General features: G+C 39.0%; 1 protein-coding gene across 2 annotated transcripts in view; it reads right to left on the bottom strand.

Annotated features, from left to right (window-relative positions):
• Positions 1–23,208, bottom strand: part of ABCB1 (ATP binding cassette subfamily B member 1) — a 177,909-nt gene that overhangs the window by 58,801 nt on the left and 95,900 nt on the right. Inside the window, exons 4-7 of one of the 2 annotated variants that reach the window (XM_045288717.1) lie at positions 17,692–17,854; positions 5,522–5,600; positions 2,901–3,092; positions 2,102–2,273 (exon numbers count right to left, since the gene is read on the bottom strand). In XM_045288717.1, coding sequence (XP_045144652.1) covers positions 2,102–2,273; positions 2,901–3,092; positions 5,522–5,600; positions 17,692–17,854 — 606 coding nt within the window. The remainder of the gene's footprint in view (positions 1–2,101; positions 2,274–2,900; positions 3,093–5,521; positions 5,601–17,691; positions 17,855–23,208) is intronic. The other variant, XM_045288718.1, reaches the window with a different exon arrangement.

A 23,208-nucleotide genomic window follows, 5' to 3' on the forward strand; every position in this document is an offset into this window, starting at 1 on the left:
AAAGTTGTATGTTTCATCGTTGCTACACTGCACCCTGACTAGCTTGTCTCCTCCCCGTGACCCTTCTGTAAGGGGATGTCCAGTTGCCTACAGATGGGTCTTGGGTCTCCAATCTGCACTCTCCTGCATTAAAAATGATTTGATTTTTTTGTTCTTTGATGCCTGATACTGACCCCTTCGGCACCTCGTGATTGCACAGGCTGGTGTGCTTCTTCTATGGGGGCTTTGTTGCTTGTGAGCTAAATAGGGCTTGTTTACCTTCAAGTATTTAAGATCACAGACACTATGTCTTTTGATAGCTGGGCTCCATCAGCTTTCTTCACCACATTTGCTTATTCACCCGCTTTGTCTTCAGCGATCATGTAGGGAAGGTAAGCGTCATGGAATGACAGTTCAATAGAACAAAGTATTCTTGCATTGAGGGAGTACTTGAGTGGAGGCCCAATGTCCATCTGCTACCTTAATACTAAATCTATAAATATATGCACATAGATCTATTTCCCCATCCTCGTATATAAATATATTTACATATGTGCAAGCCCGTATTTAGACCTCTGTGAATGCCCTTTGCCTCTTAGTCCTTTTCTCTATTTCCTTTTACTTTCCTCTTGTCCCACTATCATGCTCAGCCTTATATGAAGGGTTTTATAGAATATTTTTGTTTTTTTATTTCTTCAGATGGGCTATGTAATCTATGTTTCTTTACAAACAAAACAGACAAAATCTCTCCAGGTTCTTGAGATGAGTTTGGGGTCTAAATGACAAATAAGTTCATCTCAAACAAAGAAAATTGACCTATTTGTCTGATATTATAGATGCTCAATAATTGATAGTTACTGTTCACAACAGCACAGTATCATTTATTCTATAAGGTAAAATTTGTAAAATTATTTAGATACTTCTTGTTGTGTGCAGCCATTGTTTTTGAGTTGTAGTGATCCTATATAACAAAGTAGAACTTCCGAGACTTTAATCTTTATGGGAGCAATCACCAGGGCATTGCTCCCACAGAGTCACTGGGTAGGTTCGAACCTCTAATCTTCTGGTTAGTAGCCAAGCACTTAAGCATTGTACCACTGGCTGCCTTCTTTGATACTTACAGCTTATGTATTCTCTCCCAGCCTGGGATTTCACAGATCGTTCCTTAAGGAGCCCTAGTGGTGCAGGAGCAACACACTGGGTTCTTGGCCACGAGGTCAGCCACCAGTGGTCTGAGGGAGAAATACAAGGCTTTGTGGTCCTGTAAAAAGTGCTGTCTCGGAATCCCGCAAGGGCAGTTCTACCCTGTCCTGTAAGGTCACTAGGCATTGGAATCCCCTCAAGGACAGTAAGTTGGGCTGGTTTTAGTTTTTGCGTCTTTTCTTTATATCCTTCTGCTACACAAATTCATTGACTTCTCTAAATTGTATCAAATCCCAACAAGGCGTACTTCCTGCAATATCTTTCCACGAGCCCCTGGAAAGACAGTGTTCGTGTCACCACATCAATCAGAGTGGTGTGTGCAGAGGGAGGGCCACTTCCACTGCTTTTGCCCTCTAGTTGGGTTTGCATGATATGGGGCTAGGAAGTATGTTTATTTTCTTAAATCTGTTTTTTATAATAATATGTTTAGAGATGTATAAGCCTGGTGCCATTTGCAATAATGACAAACGGTAAAATTAACTACAAACTAAGCAAAACCTAAAAGTTCAAAACATTTTAAATCTACCAGTGTGAAATGAAAGGTACCCATGGGCATGGTGCCCAATGTTATAACTGGATTTGAACCCTTCATGATTTTGGCCTTGTCCACTTGAGAACATAGCTCTTCAGAATTAACATGCCTTTAGCAGGTTGCTCTCTTTTTTAATGAGGGCAAGAGATGAGGTGGAAGCCATTTCTATTTTTCTCATCCTTTTCCCAAAACCAAGTGACCAACACCACCATGGAGTCCTGACCAGGGTAGGACTCAAGAGGGCTGAGTCTGTTATGCCCCTCCGATTTTGAACAGGACATTTCAACCAAAGAAAGTATCAAGTACAAAATTATGGGAATCTTTTAAAACAGTCTTTCACTGATAATGGAAAATGTTTTACAACCTCGCTCCACAGGCCTTCCCTACCTTTGCCCAGATTGCAGCCGACAGTCCAAGAACAGGACTGATGGCCAAAATCACCAGGGTTAGCTCCCAACCGCGTGTAAATCCTACGATAAAACCGGTGAGGAAAGCTGATATCGACTGAAAGAACATTCCGATTTTATCACCAATTCCATCATTAATTTTGGAGACATCACTAAAAGAAAAGAGTTAGAAAGAAATGTTAAAATTATAAACAGTTTCCTCCTGAGTCTAGTCCCCACCACCACCATTCCCCTTTTGGATGCAGTACCAGGGGACTTCACCAAATTCATGGGGGGGAAAAAGGAATTTAAGAGATAATGGAATTTCCCCCATAAACTTTTGGAAGCCTAGTATATTTATGTGTCTAGAGGCTCTCTCATGCTTGTGTGGTTTGGCAGAATGCAAGTTTCCAGTAGGCTATTTGTCATTAAGAACAGTGATCTGCAGTCCATGCGGCCCTGGAGAATGGGCATGAGTGTACATTAAAAAAACTGTTCACTTTAGAAACTTCCCACCATTCAGAACTCTCATGTGCTTTTTCTATGGCACATTCTTGGAGAATCTCTTTGAGTTTACGTCTACTCCCTCATTCATAGCCAGTCATGCAAGTCCCCTCATGCTCTACCAGGGAATCAGGAACAAAAAGATACACAGTATTAAGACACAGTGGATGCTCAGAAGGCATTTGCTCTCATCATTACTTCTGAGTCATCTACTAACATCTTTCAATAGATCTGACAACATACTACTTCATTTTGTAGGAACCACAAGTGAGTTAAACATAAAACAAGGTACTTACTCTATGAGGCGGGTGTTGAGTTCCCCAACATCATGCACATCAAACCAGCCGATCTCTTGTCTCATAATAGCATGAAAAAATTGTTTTCTAATTTTATATACTTGTCTTCCAGCTGCCAGGCACCAAAATGAAACCTGAAAGTAGGCAGCCACAAGCACACCAGCACCAATCCCACTGTAGTAATAGGCATACCTGAAAAACAACAACAGTGCACACATTCTCTGTGTTTGGAAGTAGCACATCTTCCCCCAACATCCCACTTGCTCTCAGTTCTCTGAACATCTCACGTCCCTAACAAATCAGAAGTTACAGCAAACAGAGTTGATGGTCCGCATCCAGCTCTCAATATACTGGAGAGATTGTGTGCTCTTTCTGCTTTGGCTCAAATCCCAGTTCTCTACTAAAATGTTAGGCAAGGTGCTTAACCCTTGTAAGCTCAGTTTTCTAATTGGTAAAGTGAAGCTAAGAGTTGTAGTACACTGTTGCATGAAATAGACTTGAGCCAGTGCCCACAGATGGCACGCACGTCATTGTGAAAGATTTGTGTGACACAATGGGGCATCACAGTATCAGGTTTTAAGCCCTATTATTTTCATCCTGTCTCCTTTTATTTCATCTGCATCATCTGATGAGCACTCAGACATGGTTCCTGCACACTGGGGAATGCAAATAAGTAAAAGGGCTGGTCAAAAAATAAATAAAGCCAAGAGATCAAAATGATTCTATGGCTTTTTGAGATACTAATTAGGCAGACCTTGAAGGTCAAAAGGCAAGCGAAAATGAAAAGCATTCTTTATCATCTGCCCAGCTGACTAGCATAAATTTTAAAATGCTTAATCAATCAATTAGGAGTAGCCCTTAAAGTTTAAACTCTAGCAAAAAGCATAAGCATATTGTAAAACTCTTGATTATCTAGAAAAGCTACATCAATGTTTTCTGCTCTGAAGTTTTATATTTAAAAAAGCACACAACTCTTGGGGTTTATTACACAATTCAATTTTAAAAGCAAACATTCCAAAATTAAGTGGAGGATTTTAATCTTTCCGTTTTCCAAAGTTCACAACCCGCCTTCTTCAAATGAAAATGCTAGAATGAACCATGCAGAAACTATCATTTTTTTTATGATAAAAATAAAAACCAGATAGTTGCTGGTCATAATATTAAAACTCTATGAAAATAATAATCTATAACTTATCAAGGGTTCATGAGGGAGGATGGGCGGGGGTGGGGGGGGAGGAGGAAGAAATGGGAAACTGATATCAGGGACACACGTGGGAGGAGAATGCTTTGAAAATGATGATGGTGGCATATGTGCAAATGTGCTTGACACACTGGGTGAATGTGTGGATTGTGATGAGATGTAAGAGCACTCAATAAAAGTATTACAATATATATATTAAGAACTCAGTGCTCAACCTATCAGGAATCTTGGCAAACAAATCTTCCCGAAGCTATAGCTAGTCGTTTACAGTATATTTATCTGGGAGGATGTACTTAAAACATGGAATTTCAGTTAATGAATAACTCAGTAATTAATTATTATCCAGTGTTAGTGATATAGCAGATGGCTAAGAAAGAAATCTCACTTAACAGTTGGAACTCATGCTTTAACCATCAGGTAAAACCAAAAACCAAACTCACTGCCATCGAGTCAATTCTGACTCGAAGCTGCCCTACAGGCCAGAGTAGAACTGCCCCTGTGGGTTTCCGAGACGCAGACGTGGAAACTCTTTACAGGAGCAGAAAGCCACAGCTTTCTCCCACGGTGGCTGGTGGTTTTGAAATGCTAACCTCTTGTTAGCAGCTCAACCTGTAACCCTTATACCACCAGGGCTCTTCAGGTAAGGTATTTTAAGGTATTTAAGATTTTTACTCAAAGAAAACATACTTATATTTGAGCATTTACAAGACAGTCTGTTTCTTTTTTCCTTTCTAATATTAAAGGAATAGCTCTCCCTAGGACTATTAGATAGTACATGTTTCTCATTTCTGAATATATTAACAAGGCTCTTCATTGTCTTTACACCTACCAGGTCATGTACAAAATTATGTGTAATCATTATCACTTACACGCGATCTTAGACATCTATTATAAACTGTGCTGAGATCAAACTTCAAGCTATGTAAATCATTAAAAAACCTTTCCCAGGTGAGTTAAGGTTAGAGTGATTAAATTTACTGTTGGCTGTTATTTTATTTCATTGCTTAGAATCTAGATATTGAGTTTGAAAATATTCTATTAGCATATGTCATCATAACATGACTGAAAACAGCCACAAAACAAACTAAACAAACAATTACAAAGCTACTGAAAAAACATGATTCTTAGCTACATTTTAAATGGTCATTTTGAACACTTCCAATTTTCTCATTTATGATATCCTATACTTACCAATTCATATATCAGTCTAATTTAGACCTAACCTTAATATTAGTACATTTTATGTAGCAAAGTATTTTCTTAAAAAGAATCTACCCTGTCTCTTCCTGTAAAGTCACCAACAGCATATGGCTCTGCTCAGAATTTCAATTCTTTATTGTAATCATGCAAAGTTTTAACCATAGCTACAACTGAATTAGTACAAAAAAGTTTAAAACTAGTAAGAAAAACGTCTAATTACCTGGTCATATCTTTCTCCAGCTTGCTGTAGATATCTTCAGTATTGTTGAGCTGTCCTGTAAAGTTAGAATTACCTAGACCAACACACACAAAAAAAGCATGTCATTTATATATCTTTGTTCTCCAATAAAAAATAACCATATGCAAATGAATGTTTAACCTAATAATTTACATAAATAGATTTAACTATTCAAGCATGGCATCTACCCAAATACTTAACTGCTAATCAGGTGCAAACATATACATGCTCGCACACACACACTGAGTTCGATGATGTTCAGTTGCAAGAAGCAGCCCATACTTAGTGAGAAACAGTCTATCAACAGAAATACTCATGTCCTGGGAATAAAATAGGTTATGGGACATCACTCCAAGAACCCATAACCATATGGAGGGGAAAAAAGCGGAAAAAGCTCCACTGAGCGGAGCTTTCGTAGTATGCATTATTCCCAGTAGGGGAGCATCAAGCAACTCTGAGTTAGTGCACCTAGTGGCATCGCCTGGAAAGTTTCTCTCTGGTCATAGTGAATTTTTTCATGAAAGCAGTTTCACTTGAATCTTGTTTTTTTGTGATGGCCAAGTTAAGAGCACAGCATTCAGCTGTGAAATTTTGTTTCCTCTTCAGGAAAAAGTGCCACAGAAACTGTTGTGATGTTGAACATGGCTTACAAGGGCAGTGCTATGGGAAAACTCAAATGTACAAGTAGTTTTCTCATTTCAAAAAATGTCAATTGATGACAAACCTCACCCTGGATGTCCATCAACTTCCTGTATGGATGAAAACGTAGACAAAATTCGTGCACTCATTCTCGAAGACCAACAACAGACTACTTAAGAGATGGGAAGTTATCTGGACTATCTTGGAGCTTGGTTCAGCAAATATTAATGGAAGATTTGGGAATGAGAAGGGTTTTGTGAAATTTGTACCTTGGGTTCTGACTGGCCAGGAAAGAGAGCGTTGAGTGGAAACATGCTGTGCTTTGAAAGAACAGCTCTGAAGGGACCCAGACTTTTCCCGTAAGGTCATTACTGTTGACGAGACATGGTGCTATTCTTACAACCTCAAAAGCAAATATCAATCAAGCCAGTGGAAGACACCATCATCACCTCGCCCCCCAAAAGCTTATCAAGTGATATCAAAGATCAAGATGATGCTCCTTTGCTTTTTTATGAAGAGAAATGATGCCTGTGGAGTTGGTTCCACCAGATCAGACTGTTAATCAAGTGTTCTATTTAGAGGTTCTGTAAAGATTTCATCCCAGTGTGCAACAAAAAAGGCCTCATTTGTGCCAGATGTGCGACTGCTTTTGCCACTATGACGATGCACCTGCTCACGCTGCCATCTCAGTGCACCAGTTTTTGGCAAAAAGCATCATGCCTCTCTTGTCCCACGCACCTTACTCACTGATCTCACTCTGTGTGACTTTTTGTTATTGTGAATGGAACAGGACATGAAAGGACAGTAATTTGAGGATGTTGAAGAAGTGATGAAAAAAAAAAACGAGGGAGGTGCTGCCAGCCATCTAGACAGATGAGTTTGAAAAATGTTTCTCAAAATGGAATAGCAGATTTGACAAATGTATTAAATGTAATGGAGAATACTTTGAAGGTGATAAGGTGGTTTTGTAAAAAAAAAAAAATACATAGCATTGAAAAAATTCCGTTTGGGGGAGGTCCCCCCTCATAAAATCATTTCTGGGTTTTTGTCCTAATCAATACGTAGTCCTGACGAAATCCAGTTCATACTTGGCATGGACGTGCATACTTCAAATCCACCCTTTCGTGTATACAGTTTAAATCTTTTAAAAAAATATTTATATTGGCTAATGCAAGCATTTTGTCTGATTTGATTTAGATTTCTTAAAATAAATAACTGTAACATCATAAATTGACCACTGTTTTGTTTCTCTCCCTAAACGCACCCACTGTCGTGACGTCCCTTGCTGTCCTTCTAGCCGTGCGTTAGGCAGTACTGTGTGGGATATTTTCTTTTTAACTTTACATCTTGCAAACTTACTTTCTGTGCAACATTTTTTAGCCATACAGACCTATTTTATTCATTTTGACTTCTCTATATTATTATATAAATGTACCACAGCTTAAGGTGGCTGAGTGGTACAAATGGTTAAGTGCTCAAATAGTAGTGAAAAGGTGGATGGCTCAAACCTACCAGAGGTGGTGCCACAAAATACAGGCCTGGCAATCTGCTTCCAGGAGATCAGTATTCAAAACCCTGTCGCGATGTGCACCTCCACACACACACATAGGGACGTCAGGAGTCACGGTGAACTCAACAGCTGCTAACTACGACTTATCTATCAGAGTGCCGCCATATCAAGTCACTCTCAGAATGACCCTGAAGGACAGAGTAGAACTGCCCCTTGGGGTTTGGTAGTTGTAATTTTTATGGAGTAGATTACCAGGCCCTTCCTCCTGAGGAATGGCTCATGGGTTTGAGCCTCTGAAGGTGTGCTTGACCAGTGACCCCCACCAAGGCTCCTTGTCCGGCCCCTGCTGATGGACATTAGGATGTTTCTCAGTGTGCAGGTGCATTTTCAATTTCGCGACCCTCAAGTTGATGCCGACTTGTAGCGATCCTCGAGGAGAAGGTAGCGCTAACTGCCCCTGTGAGTTTCCAAGACTATCACTGTTTAAGGCAGTAGAAAGCCCAGTCTTCCTCCTTAATTGCACTAGATGCACCAACATGATGACATGGATAATCATTCCACTGGCACCGTATGGCTGTTTCTCTAAGATATCTTTAAATTATCAATAAAGTTGTTGATTCCTACAGTCTGATGGGCAAAAATATCTCATGTTCAATTCCTGTGATTACTAGTGAGGTTGACTTGTATATCTTTGGCCATGGGGGTTTCCTTTTACTGTGAAATGTTTAGCTATATTTTTTGATAATTTTTTGTTCTTGATTATCTGGTTATAAAATTGATTTATAATGGATTATATCAATATAAGTCATTTACATATTAGAGATCCTAGAAAAACTTAATTAAAAGAGAATGGAATTTTCCCGCAAACTTTTTTAAGGTAATAGATATATATATGCTGTAAATGTCTTCTCGCTTGTTTTTTAAATTTAGCTTATGGTATTGTCCTATAAATAGTTTTAAATTTTGTATAAATTAATTTTTATCAATCTTTTAACCTTGGATGAAAAAAACAGAAGCATTAAGAGATCCAGAGATGTCCAAAATGTAACATTGGTTGTGATGGGGAAAGTCAACAACTTGCTGGGCTATATAAAAATATTAGTTAGATCATCCCTACTAGAAAGCCAAACATCAGAATGTAGCTTTTTTTTTTTCATGAAATACTTGCTTAGACTCTTGATCACTGTCTCTTCTGCAGCTTCCAGAATGCCAATCTCTTAGCTCGCCCATCACTTGATCCTTCTTAGTCTCATTCAATCACTGTCTCTTCTGCAGCTTCCAGAATGCCAATCTCTTAGCTTGCCCATCACTTGATCCTTCTTAGTCTCATTCACCATCTTTCCTTCATGCTGGCTCCCTCCTTCCTTAAAGCTGATTTTTCCTAGCATTTCCTGTACTCCCTCGGGTGACCTCCGCCACTTGCCAACGTCAGTGACTCCCTTATCAGTCTAGTCAAATCCTCTTCTTGTGGTCATTTCTCTGTTCAAGCCTCCATAATCTTAGGCTTCTACTTTAGCAAGAGCCTCCGAACTAGTCTTGCTGCTTCAGTCAGGCCTTCAATATTGCCGCTGGACTTTCCCGTTGGGAAAAAAAGCATCATCATATTGCTTCTGTTAATCATCTACAGTGATAGTCCACTGGATTCAGGATAAAGTCCAAGCTTCATAAAATGTCTTATTAGGCCTTTTACAACCTTGCCACAAAATATATGAGACAGGATAATAGTTTTGAAATGTCAACCAGTGATCTTCAGCGACTTCCTCACTAGAGAAGCTAGGGCATGGTGCCTTCATGCTCGTGAAAGGGAGTTGCCAGAGCATAAATGCAGATACAGTGCACGTTTCTTCTCGGCTTTTGTAAACTCAGTCTATATGCTTGGGAGTGGAGAGGAAGGGAGCATGACAAAATATTTTAAATTTCACAAAATTAAGCACTGCTCTTATGAACTGAGGGGGAAATATAAACGCTGAGAATATGCAGTGGAGGACTGACGGCAGCATAGAGACCAGGTCCAGGAAAGGGAATCTCTTGTCCCCTGCCACCTAAACAGACAGAAGCCGAGAGCAATGCTCTGGAAGTGAAATGATGACATAGTAAGTTAAATAGTAAGTTGAGCCAGATAGCCCCTGAACAGCTTCCAACAGACACCTAGGACATAGAGAGTTGTTAAAGGAACGCACTGCTCCTCATCCTCCTGAGAGAGAGCCACAGAAGGGGATCGAGAGATCTTGATGTCTATATAGAAGATGACACTGTGCCGTGCTTGGCCCTCACTCTCTTTGCTTACTCTGTAGGTCTCCCAGACTTACTACAGGGGAAGATGGGGCTACCCTGAAATAAATATGAGATTGCTTGCTACCATACTGTCTGGTGGCTTTGTTGGATAGGCACTGAACCACCACCAACAAGGTCGGCAGTTCAGACCTACCGGCTGCTTCATAGGAGAAAGATGAGTTTATCTGCTCCCGTAACAATTTATACCTTCAGAAACCCTATAGAGGGTCGCTATGAGTCAGAATTGTCTTGATGGCATCAGGTTTTATATACATGTATGCCACCACTATGACAAAAGGATGATAATACTCTGCACCATTTAAGGAACACACAGCATTTTTACCTGACCCAAATACCTCTGGAAATCCAGCAATTTTTACTACTGCGCATGTAAATACAAAGTGAATAAAATAGGCATGTGGCATAGATACATTTGTGATTCCTTCATAGGTAAAATAATTATTTTCAAAAAATATTCCCCATGTTTTATTGTGTATTATAAACAACAAATAGAAATGGCTTTAAAATGTAAGTGTTGTTTAACAAAAATAAAGATAAAGTCTAGTAGATTCAGGATCCTAGTCGGGGGAGAACCTTATAACTTGGCAGTGAGTATAGGCTATTAATGGTTAGCCCTGATATAGCATTTCATGGCTTTAAAGGTGTTTTAAAAAACAGTTCAATTGGCATGTATTTCACATATTGTACATTTTCGTCATTCAAGCATATTGAAAATTGTGCAATCATCACCCCAATCGATTTCAGAATATTTTCTTCTTGTGCTTATTGTTATTAGCTCTCTGTTTCCTCCCCATCAGCCCCTGCCATGCCCCTAGGTAATTATTAATCCAGTTATTGATGAAACTCTATTATGGTGGTTTTCAAACCATTTCTGACAGAGCCTTAGTGCCAAGTGCGATTCTAGGCAATGAGGACACAACTGAAGACAGATTCCTAATCTCATCAGACTTCCGTCCTTGCAGAAAACTCATTCCTATGATGAGGTGACACTGCTGAAATGTCTAGCATTCAAGCAGCTGTTAACAAACAAGTACACCACTAAAGTAACAATATAATTCTCACTATAAACACAATGAAGAATAAAACAGAGATAGTAACTACGAGGTGAGGGCAGGAAGTCTCTGGTTTTGCCCTATCTCTAACCCTCTTTGTCACATAGAGTTCAGTCGCCTAAACTTTGGACATGTTCAAGTCAACAATTCGTGCCTTGCTGTCCGAAAGATGGCTGATACATGTGTAATTTCCTTTTCCCAACAGTGTTTTCAATTTTATACCATTTCCAAACTTAGTGATACTATCAGTAGAATTAAATACTTATGCCTCATGGGGAAGATTTATAGTGGTCTCTATTATAAAATGATAATGTCTCAAAAGTGAACCAAAGAAATCTACAAACCACAAATATATGAATGGGTTTGGAGCTTATACTTACCTTAGTCATGGCCCTAACCTAAGAACAATTAGTTTTTATGACATGGCCCTTCTCTATATGCACCCTTATGAAAGTATCACTGAAGATATAGGTGCTACAGCAAAGTGTGGTGAAGAGATCAGATCGTCCCTGGCTATCATAAAGAATAGCATATGGGATCTTAAAACAAGTAGCCATCTATGTGAAGCGGCAAAGAAGTCCACATGGGGGAAGCACACCAGCATGTATGATCCAAGGACTGTACATCATAAAATCCAAATCCAGAGGAGGGAAAGGTACCAGAACTTAAATTTTGAACACCCGGTTTGTAGAAGCCTGTGGAGGGCAGTGGAAGCCCCAAAATACCCTTTTCAGGGTGCCCACGTGGATTGAGCCTCAGGTGATTCCCTTTGACCATAGTCCACGAATATCACTAGCCTTGCTGTCAGACAGAAAGCATTGTAAAGTTGACTGTGGCAGATGCAGTTAGCTTACAATATAACACCTTATTATTTGATCTCCCTTTTGACCCACTTTAAAGTTGTTTCGGTTTTTAGTATTTTCTGATTTCTTTTTTATTAAGGTATCTCTCTTTTTTGTCATTGGGTTTTTTGTTTGCTTCTTGTTTTTCTTTTATATGGTTTCCTGTATATGAAATCCAGGATAGGTAAATCTATAGAGACAGCAGCTAGTGGCATGGCAGGAGAGGTTGGGGGAAATAGGACACTAACAAAGAGGACAAGAAAGAAGAAAATGTTCTGAAATTGATTATGGTGATAATTGCATAACTCTTCTTAATAGTACTGAGCTATTAAATTGTATGATATGTGAGTTATATGCCAAGGAAACTTTTAAAACGTTTTTCTGCGGAGGTGGTACATGAACAATGAACTGAATGGTAAGCAGCAATCCTTACTGAGACAGGGAAGATTCTACAAGACTTCAAGTCAGGACAGAACTTTCTGTTTATGTTTTCAAAAACCGGAAAGAACACACGGTGATGAACTGCAGGACACAGACAATAAGTAACAAGACCAAAGAAGTCAGCAGTGGTTTTTTCATGGGGGCTCCTGGAGGCCACTGTATTTTATTTCTCAGTATGGGAAACTATTAGGAGAGGTATGACTTGGCATGTTTTTAAAAGTTCACACTGACATCATATGGTGAACTGGACAGTTGGCCAAAAGTGCTAATGGGGAGATCCCCTGCTATGACTTATCTCGAACAAGATCAACGCAGAAAGTGAGTTAGTGGTCTCCCGGAGCTGAAGGGAGACCATGGAGAGTTATTACTTAAAGGGTAAGAGTTTCTGTTTGAGGAGATGAAAAAGTTTTAGAAATAAATAGTGGGGATAGATGGACAATATGGTGAATGTAATTAATGTCGCTGAAACATGCCCTTAAAATGGCAGTTTACACAATGTGTTTTTATACAATAAAAAGAAAGCAATTATGTGGCAATGAGTTTCTGTTAAGAATGGTGGAGTAACTGTACATAAGATAGTGACAATAATTATACAAGTTAAATATATTTAATGTCATGAAGTAATTCTGTATTTGTAAATATAGTATAAATATATGTAACTTAACTTTATATATGTAAAACTTGTGAATTAGAAAATGTTACATATAGATATGTACATATATATGTATGTATGAATTTAAATGGAAAAGAAAAGGGAGGGAAAAGGCAGAGAGGAGTTGGGAAGCTACAGTTGTCAAGGTAAGAGATGAAGATGGCTTTGGACAAGGGTAGTAGCCACAGATATGCAGCACTGAACTCTGTAGAGCGACCTCAACATAGCTGCCAAGTCATAGGAGAGTGGACAACTAGCAGAGACCCTGGCTGTCACATTAGATCAGGCAGCCTTCCTTTGGGCTGTTTAACTCTATGAGTTTGCCTGATGGACATTATTTGCACAAGGAGCATTCTCTGCCATAATAAACTACTGAGTTAAATGATTCACCAGGCCCTTTAGAGGTCAAGAGTTCTATGATTCTGCTTCCATGCATATGCCAGAAACTTTAAGCAACCACATGGTGAATCTGGACCTTTCACCTAAATGACCTATCTTCCTGGCTCTAGCCCAGGCTGGGGTTATGGCAAGTGACTGGGATGATTTCACCTCCACATGTGCTTTCACACCTCTGGCCTTAAGAGCTGTGCCTCATGGCTGACCTGCCTGACTGACATACCAACAGCAAACCTACAGGAAGGCACCGAACCGAGGAAAAAGACCTAGTGAAAATTGCTGGAGTGCTTTGCCTTCCCTCGGCACTTGAAAACCCCTAGTGGAGTGGCAAGAATCAGACTGAAGGTAGGATGCCTGTCCTAGGAATTCAGTCCTGCCAACTAGTAAGCAGGTCTGTCCTGGTCACATCATGTCCATTTCCTGGTTTCTACATCTGTGCAATTATAAGGCTTGGCCAGAAAAATCTCTAAGGCTCCTTTTCACTTATAAAAGTATTCACTATTACACTTATTCATCCCATTTCTTTGTGTGTGTGTGTGTGTGTGTCTGTGTGCTTTTTTTTTTTAAACATTTTATTAGGGGCTCATACAACTGTTATCGCATTTCTTGAGCACCACCTGTGTTCAATAACTCACAGAATAGAGCCCTATGCTTTGAGTCATTGTTTCTCCGGCTGAAGTTCCTTTCTATTCTGCTCCATAGCAAATCTGCCAGGTCCATATTTGGTTTACCCTAAGACTATCTCCCAAACGCAAACCTGCTTCTATTTTCACCACCTTGGTCTGAGTTATAATCATATTCATATTTTAAACTACTTAAATGGCCTCACACTAAGCGACCACCCTATTTCCATTCTCGTCCTCTCCTCCATATTCTTAGCCCAGCAGCCAGTGGTCCTTGGCAAACATAAAGCAGATCATGTCACTCCTGTTGAAAGCCCTACCATCTGTAACTTCCCTCCCTTTCCTTTTCCATTGTAATATATATGTATATGTATATATACATACACACACATCTATACAGAATACTTGCCAACTCACAATTTTTACATATATAAAATTAAGTTAAATATATTTACATATATAGAATTACTTCATGACATTCAGTATATTCAACTTATATAACTATTGTCCCTATCCTATTCACAGTTACTCTACCAATATTAATAGGCTTCAAAATAATCCATTATCTTTTAATTCCAATCTTCGATGAACTTTTTAAAGTCTGCTTGTAGATTTTTTCTATATATCCACAATATGGTTGCCATGCCTGAGAAAATGAACAATAATTCTATACTATCACCTAACCCTCGATCCATAATCACGTTTTACTACTTAACTGTTATATCTTTTATAATTTTGTTTAAAAATTGGATGTTCTTTTTAGGGGTGTGCTTATTGATCATTTGACCTTTGGAGAAATATCTATTGAAGTCTTTTGTCTATTTTCAATTGGGTCATCTGTCTTTCTCTTGTTGAGTTGGAGACATTCCTTATATATTCTGGATAAACTCTGAATATATAAAGAACTCAATACATATATCTTATATATCTAATAAATATACACACATGCATGGAGGTTAGTTGTTTGACTCCTAACAACCTCACAGGAAAGACTAGAACTGCCCCTGCCATGTTTCCAAGGTTGTAAATCTTTACAGAAGCAACTGCACAGCTTTTCCCCATGGAGTGGATGGTGGGTTTGAACCACTGGCCTTTTAATTAGTAGCTAAAAACTAGTTAACAACTGCGCTGGCAGGAAAAACCGAACATCTAATTCCTAAATACTGCATATACTTGTGTATAAACCGAGTTTTTCGGCACATTTTAAAAAGAAATATATATATATATATAAAGAAAAAAATATATATAAATATATATATATATCGTTTTATTGTGGCTCATACAACTCTTAACAAAATCCATCCATCCATCCATTGTGTCAAGCACATTTGTACATTTGTTGCCATCTTCATTCTCAAAACATTTTCTTTCTACTTGAGCCCTTGGTATCAGCTCCTCATTTTTTCCACACCCTCCCACAACCTCCCTCCCTCATGAACCCTTGATAATTTATATATTTTAATTTTTTTCATGTCTTACACTGACTGATGTATCCCTTCACCCACTTTTCTGTTGTTCATCCTCTTGGGAGGGGGTTATAGGTAGATCATTGTGATCGGTTCCCCCTTTCTCCTCCCACCTTCCCCTTCCCCTCCTGGCATCGCTACTCTCATTATTGGTCCTGAGGGGTTTATCTGTCCTGATTCCATATCTTTCCATTTAACACATTCTTACTGCTGTTTTGTGGTAAAATTAGGTGCCTCAGCTGATATTCGGGTTAGCTTATACTATGAAGAACTGTTATAATTCCGGAAAAAGGCAAAACATTCTTAAAAAAAACAGACAGAGGCCTTGAAAAGACACTTCTCCAAAGATGATGCTATTGTTGTTAAATGCCATCGAGTGGTTCCCGATCCGTAGTGACCTTATAAACAGCAGAGTAGAACACTGCATGGTCCTGCACCACCCTTACAATGGTTCCTATACAGCCACGGTGTCCATCCATCTCGCTGAAGAGGTGCAAAATCCAACAAGCACAGGAATAAAAAATTCCCATTTAAAAAAGTTATAAAAGACATTGTGGGCAGTTGAGGAAAACTGGAATATGAACCGAGGTTTGGATGGCAGCACCATTATTTTTAAGGGAAACAGGATAAAACCAGCCACAGCAAAATACGTGTTCACAGTCATTCGGGTGGTGTAAAGACCCCTAAGAAATATAAGGGTCGGTGAGGGTGTGGAGAAACTGGAGCCCTCCTCTGTGGCTGGTGAGAATGTAAAAGGTACAGCACTGTGGAGAACAACTTAATATGTCCTCAAACATGGGCCTACCATACACTCCAGCAATTCCAATCCTAGACACGTGTGTAAAAGACCTGAAGATAGGGCCTCAGGAAGACCTGTCATGCGTGTTCATAGCAACGTGACTCACAGTAATCAAAAGCCAAAAGCCGTGCAAATCCCATCAAGAGTAGACAAGCAACATGTGGCATATAATAGAAACAGTATCCAACCATAAAAGGAACACAAGTGTTATTATGTGCTATGGCATAGATGAACTTTGAAAGCATTATGCTAAAGGTGATAAGTCAGACACAAAGGAACAAACAGTACATAAAACTACTCTAAAAATATTATATGACTCCACTGACATGCCATATCTAGGGTTAGGAAGTTGTTTAGTCATTACCAAGGGCTGGGGGACATGGCAAGGGATTGCCTAGTGCCACAAAGTTTCTGTTTGGAATACTAGAAGTCTTAGAAATAGTGGGGTTAGTTGTACCGCACTGTGAATGACTGGCATTGAACTGCAAATTTGAAAGTGGAAGAAATGGCAATTTTTATATTGTATATGTCTTATAACTTTACATTTTTTACATTAAAAATAATCTAATCATAATTCTCATAATATTCCTGATTGTCTCTTTCTAATCCCTTTTAATCTGGAAGGGGCACGTCCATATTAACTTTTTTAAGTTTTCCACAAAGTTCTTTCTCCTGAATTCCTATTACCTTTCAGCATAATCCCTCCTCCACAAGCATACCAGGCAGCTCCGTTTCTTCGTTGTTTCCCTGCTCCCCTGCCCTTTTTTTTTTTTTTTTGAAGATGGGTATTTTAACTACTTTTTCTATTTATTTGAAGCACAGTAAAAAAAAATTGGTACACTTTGGAAATTCAGTGGCACAAGGTACACTGCCATAACTTGAGGGACATTATACAGTTTTAAAAAAAGGAAAAAATTTCTCCTGTCTTAAACACTGCATTACATAATTTTAACCTGCCTAAACAGACCATTTACAAATATTAGGTCAACAAACTGCTAACATCCATAAAAAGGTAGCTTTCTTACTAAAATGCAAGAATTTAAAAGGTTGCTATCTAAACAAGAAGACAAAACAAACTGGAATGAAAGCCTAGATGTCACAAGGTCTTCTGCTCTTCCTACTTACTATTCAAGGTCCACATCAAGTTCATATGCCACTTCCTGAAGCTTCAGTAGACGTATCTGAGGCCACAGAAGGCTCTTTCCTGCACTCATCTGGGCTGCACTTCCATCTTACACATGAACGCTTGGAATACCGTGTTCTCGCAAACTCATGAAAAACATGAACTCTGGCTCATCCTCCTCTATTTCCCAAAGCTAATACATATTAATCAACATTTAATAAGGGCTTCTCAAACATTGATTGATTGATTTTTCTTTATTGGTCTTTCTAAGGTTCCAATAAAGACAGTACCACACACACACACACAATACTTACTTTGCTCATAATCACTACTGTTCCATTTATCTCCGAAATGTGCAAAGCTATCCGTCATGTCTCCAAACACCAGCATCATGAGAGGAAGTGCAGCTCCATGGAGGCTAGCAGCCAGAGTCCCCAGCAACATATACAACTTATCAAGCCAGTTCGAATATCGAAACTAAGAGAGAGAAAGGCAGTAAATAAGAACAATTCGTTTCTTTGTTTGTTATGTGTCTTCTGGTGCCTATTACCCGGTCCCGAAAACATGGGGGAAGGGAGACAGCGGTCGGTGTGAGCTATGAAAATAATAACATAATCTATCAAGGGTTATGAGGATGCGGGGGAGGGGGGGGAAAGGAGGAGGTGATACCAAGGGCTCAATAGAAAGTAACTGTCTAGAAAAGAATGAAGGCAACTTATGTACAAATTCGCCCGATGCAAGCGATGTATGGATTGTAGCAAGAGTTGTTTAAGAGACCCCAATAAAGTGATCTTTTAATTTACACACAAATTTAAAAACCCAATTAGTTTCAAGGATGATTTTTTTACTCTACCTTCAAACTACAACCAAACTCCAAACATTTTTCTCCTGCTATCCACCTATCTTTCTCTGCTAGACAATAGCAACTGCCTAACTAGACACAGACTATGCCAGGGACTGCCAGAAGAATAACCAAGTCTATCTTGGACGAACACGGCAGAATGCTCCTTTGAGGTGAGGATGGAGAGACCGTGTCTCACATGCATTGGTCATGTTATCAGGAGGACTCAGTCCCTGGAGAAAGACATTGTGGTTGGCAAAATAGAGGATCAGTGAGAAAGAGGAAGCTCCATTGTGCAAAAGATGGGTTGGCACAGTGGTTGCAACCATGGCTCAAACAGAGCAACCACTGTGAGGCTGGTGTTAGATTATGCGGTGTTTTGTTCTGTTGTATACTGGGTAACTGTATGTCAGAACCAAAGTTAACAAAAGTGAAGTTCTTCTCTGTCCTGTAGGGTCACTATAATCAGTTAGCTGGCAGTAGGTTTTTCTTTTGCTAGGGGAGACTGCAATATATACAAATAAGATACTGCAATGCTAGAACACAGCCCGAGAAGAGTAAAAAATAAAAATAAAATTAAAAAGCCACATACAGTATATGGAATGTGGGGGGGAAATTAGAGTGTTCAAAATATAAGACTTCATAGCAATTTTCATAAATATTTTGAAGATCTAATTTGTTCTTCAAATTATGCAGTAAGCTTTCAGACATATTTTAGTATATAGAAGCCAGTGGATTATTCACATTTAATGTTTCAGAGGTGAATTGGACTCCAAACTTCCTTATAACAAAAATTCTAAGTTTTAGGAATTTTTGTGTACAAATAGAAGAGTTGTATCATCTTATAACAAGGCTGTAACATTTTGAACTCTGACAGACCCATTTTGGGTTTCAAAACATTTGAATCTCTATTTATTGTACCAAACTCACTGCCAGTCAGTTGATTATGACTCAGAATGACCCTGTGGTGAGGAGTGGGACTTCAGTGGGGTTGGAGGCTGGAAGTCTTTGTAGGAGCTTTTATAGGTGCTCTCTTGCAGAGCAGCTGGTAGGCTCAAATAGTGGAGTGTGTGCTTAACAGTCAAACATAACCCACTGTACCACCAGGGCTCCTTATTTCCTGTACAGGAACTCTTATTTCTGCCCCCCCTTTTTCCCAAGTACTTTTATTGGGGGCTCTTACAGCTCTTATCACAATCCATACATTCATCCAGTATGTCAAGCACATTTGCACAAGCACATTTGCACATATGCCGCCATCATCATTTTTAAAGCATTCTCCTCCCACTTGAGCCTCTGATGTCAGCTTCCCATTTCTTCCCCCTCCTTCCCCCACCGTCCCTCATGAACCCTTGAAAAGTTATAGATAATTATTTCCATATTTTACACTGTACTCCGTCACCCCTCACCCACTTTTCCATTATTTGTCCCCCTGGGAGGGGCTTTCTAAATTGATCCTTGTGATCGATTCCCCCTATCTCCCCCCACCCTCCCCTAACTTCTACTGGTGTCTCTACTCTTGTTGTTGAGAGGTTTATCTATCCTGGATTTCCTGTGTTGTGGGCTCTTATCTGTAGCAGCGTGAATGCTCTGGTCTAATCCGATTTGTACGGTAGAATTGAGGTCATGATAGTGTGGTGAAGGAAGCACCAAAGAACTAGAGGAAAGTTGTGTGTTTCATCAGTGCTATACAGCACCCTGACTGGCTCATCTCTTCCCTGTGAGCCCTCTGTGAGGGGATGTCCAATTGTCTACAGATGGACATTGGGTCTCCACTCTATGCCCCACTACTCCAATTCACATTGGGTATGGTTTTGTTCTGGGTCTTAGATGCCTGATACCTGATCCAATCAGCATCTCATAATCACACAGGCTGGTGTGCTTCTTCCATGTGGGCTTTGTTGCTTCTGAGCTATATGGCCATTTGTTTATCTTCAATCCTTTAAGACTCTAGACACTATATCTTTTGATAGCTGGGCACCATCAGCTTTCTTCGTCACATTTGCTTCTGCACCCATTTTGTCTTCAGTGATCATGTCAGGAAGGTGAGCATCACAGAATGCTGGATTGTTAGAACAAAGTGCTCTTATGTTGAGGACTCCCTTAATCTGCAACCTTAATTCTTAACATACAAATATGAGTACATAGTTCTATTCCCCTCTTGTTTTATATATATATATATATATATATATATATATATACACACACACACACACATATATATATACACACACATATATATATGTACAAGCCTGTATTTAGGCCTCTATAAATGTTCTTTGCCTCCTGGTTCTTTTCTCTATTTCCTTTTTACTTCTCTCTTGTTCCACCATAACATTCGGCCTTCATTCGGGTTTAGGAATACCTTGCTGCAACATTGCCCTTGATTAAGCCCCACTAGGTATCCTACAACCTTCCTTCTATCAATTTTAGTTCACTTGTTGTTCCCTTGTCCCTGGGTTGATCCCCCGCCTCCTTCCTTTCTCCCACCTCCCCTTTTCCCGTATCACTCCGGAACCATTGGTCCCATTCTTTTCATCTCTGAATTATTTATCCCACCTATCTTACCTAGATTGACATGCAGATACATTAATAAGTGCAAAAACCAGGCAAAGCCGAATAAAACAATGAAGGAAGTCAAAACCAACAAAACAAAAAACAAAATAACAATAACAAAAAGAAAGTCACTGACAAAAATGGAAAAGCCTATAAACAGTTCAAGGTCTGTTTGTTGTGTGGCCCCTTTTTAAGATAAAAAATTGGAACTGCTGCTAGTCCATTCTTAATTAAGGTAAAATGAGACTTGGGGAAAATTCCAGTTCATACACTTTGCACTGCTCAAATAGATCTTTGAATCAAAGGGCACCATATGAAGTATAACTTGACCTATATATTTAATACAACACAAGCTACTTTAAATAAAGCTGGCATACACTTCCTCTATCTCAGGCTAGCTAACACTACATTAATATATCCTGATGTTTTATGGGCATCAGAGTAAAAAGTAGTATGTGGCATATGTTCTATATCTCAAAAACTGGAGCTAATAAGAGAAAACAGGTGCCATTTTTAGAATCAGCAGGTCAAATATATCCACCAAAAAAGTCTAACTTTTGAGGCACTCAAATGTGTATTGGCTAGTGTGACTAATGAAAGTTGACGCTTGTTGTTGTAAGCATGCCTCATATCTACATAAAGAAAAACATCACATGATCAGTTGATTCCAGTCTTCTCATGAAGACTCCATGTGTGTCACAGTGAAGCTGTGCTCTCTAGGTGAATTTGTACACAGAACTCATCAGACCTTTCTTTCAAAGTACCCTCTGAGTTGACTCCAATACCAACTACCTGTCAAGTGCATTAACTGTTCACACCACTCAGAGACTTCAATATATTCTTAGGCATTTGCAATAAAAATTTCATTGACATATAGTTTTTATAATCTAAAAACATCTCTTGCTTTACAGATTCCATGAATGTAGACAAAATATCAAACTATTCAGTACAGAAAGAAACTTGGAATACAGAAATTTCTCTCTTCACCACTACCACAAACCAATCCTTTCTACCGCCAGGGCTAATCATTGACCATCATAGAAGCAAGCAGGTTATTAATGTAAACAATTAGTAAATGCTTGCTAGGAGCCAAAAATAAATAGCAAAGACATAATTGTTGCCTTACCAAGAGTTTACACAGATGGAGGAAGGCAAAGCAAAAGTATACACAATATACTATACTCTATGTCAGCATTATACCACAGTAGACAGAAAATTCAGCAAATACTCATTCCCATCTTTGTGAAAAACCATCTCAGAGTTGGTGATTTTTCTAACCAAGTGTTTAGAAGCCAGTAGAGGCAAGAAAGAGGATACTTGTAGAAAATTAGGATTTTTCTCAAGCTTAGAATGTAAAGTGTGGCAGCAGCAAGAAAAAGATGAATGATCAAACTCATTAACATACATATAGAATATGTATATATAAACAAGTGGGAAACTTTAAATAAGGGCTGGCCATTAAATAACATTGAAGAATTGTGGTTCATTTTACAATGTATGACAATAACAGTATGTTTTATAGGAAAAAAACTTTACAGGGAATCTTTAAGAGATATGCAATGAGGTAGTGAGATGTAAAACAGCACATTATATAAAAATCCCATATAAAACATATATCAGCAGATGGTAACAAGTATTAGAAACAGATGATAGGTATAAGAGTGAGTATGTGAACTATACTATCGACTCTAAGGGGCTGACATATTTCACAATACAAAATGCAAACCTGGTAAAGGGAAGACAGTTCACAAACAGGTAGAAGGATATTTATTCATCTCAGGAGAGAAGGAAAGAGGTAAGAGTAAGCACAAAAATAGGACCGCAGTCGGGAGCGTCCAGAGCCTCACATTTCTGTGTAAGTAAGGCAGGACTGGTTTCTGGGAAGGAGTAGAAGGGGCTATGAGGAAAGTGATAATACTGAGAAGAACAGAAGTTCTATCAGATGTCCCCATTCTGTCACTTGATAGGAAGGAGACATTGGGGGCATGGGAAACAAATCTCTTAATATCCTTTCTGTATTTATAAAGTGAAAATATTTACAAACAGAGCAAAACTTACATAGTTGTTATAAGGACAAAAGTCAAACAATACTAGGAATTTTTAGTAAGCATGAAGTATAATCCAAATACTTGGTTTGGTTTTGGAAATGTAAAAGAGAGTATGACTTTCAGAAGCTCAAAAGAATAGACAAAATTGTACCACATCAGATGAGCTGCAAGATAAAAATGTAAAGTGAAGCACTTACAAAAATTACAATTGAGACTGAAAAAAAAGGAAATGAAATACGTTACGTTAGATATTGGCAGGAAATAGAGGGAGGTGAACCAGAACCACAGAGAAGGAAGGTGGAGCTGTGCTGAAAGTAGACCTAGAGGTAGAGGAGGCTGGCGGGAGAGCAGTTTACTCTTCAGCAGGCCAGCGGGCAAGTCTCATC

Source organism: Echinops telfairi, unplaced genomic scaffold, assembly GCF_000313985.2.
Source record: "Echinops telfairi isolate 266 unplaced genomic scaffold, ASM31398v2 ScPeMD7_23;HRSCAF=83, whole genome shotgun sequence".
NCBI classification, from domain to species: Eukaryota; Metazoa; Chordata; class Mammalia; order Afrosoricida; family Tenrecidae; genus Echinops; species Echinops telfairi.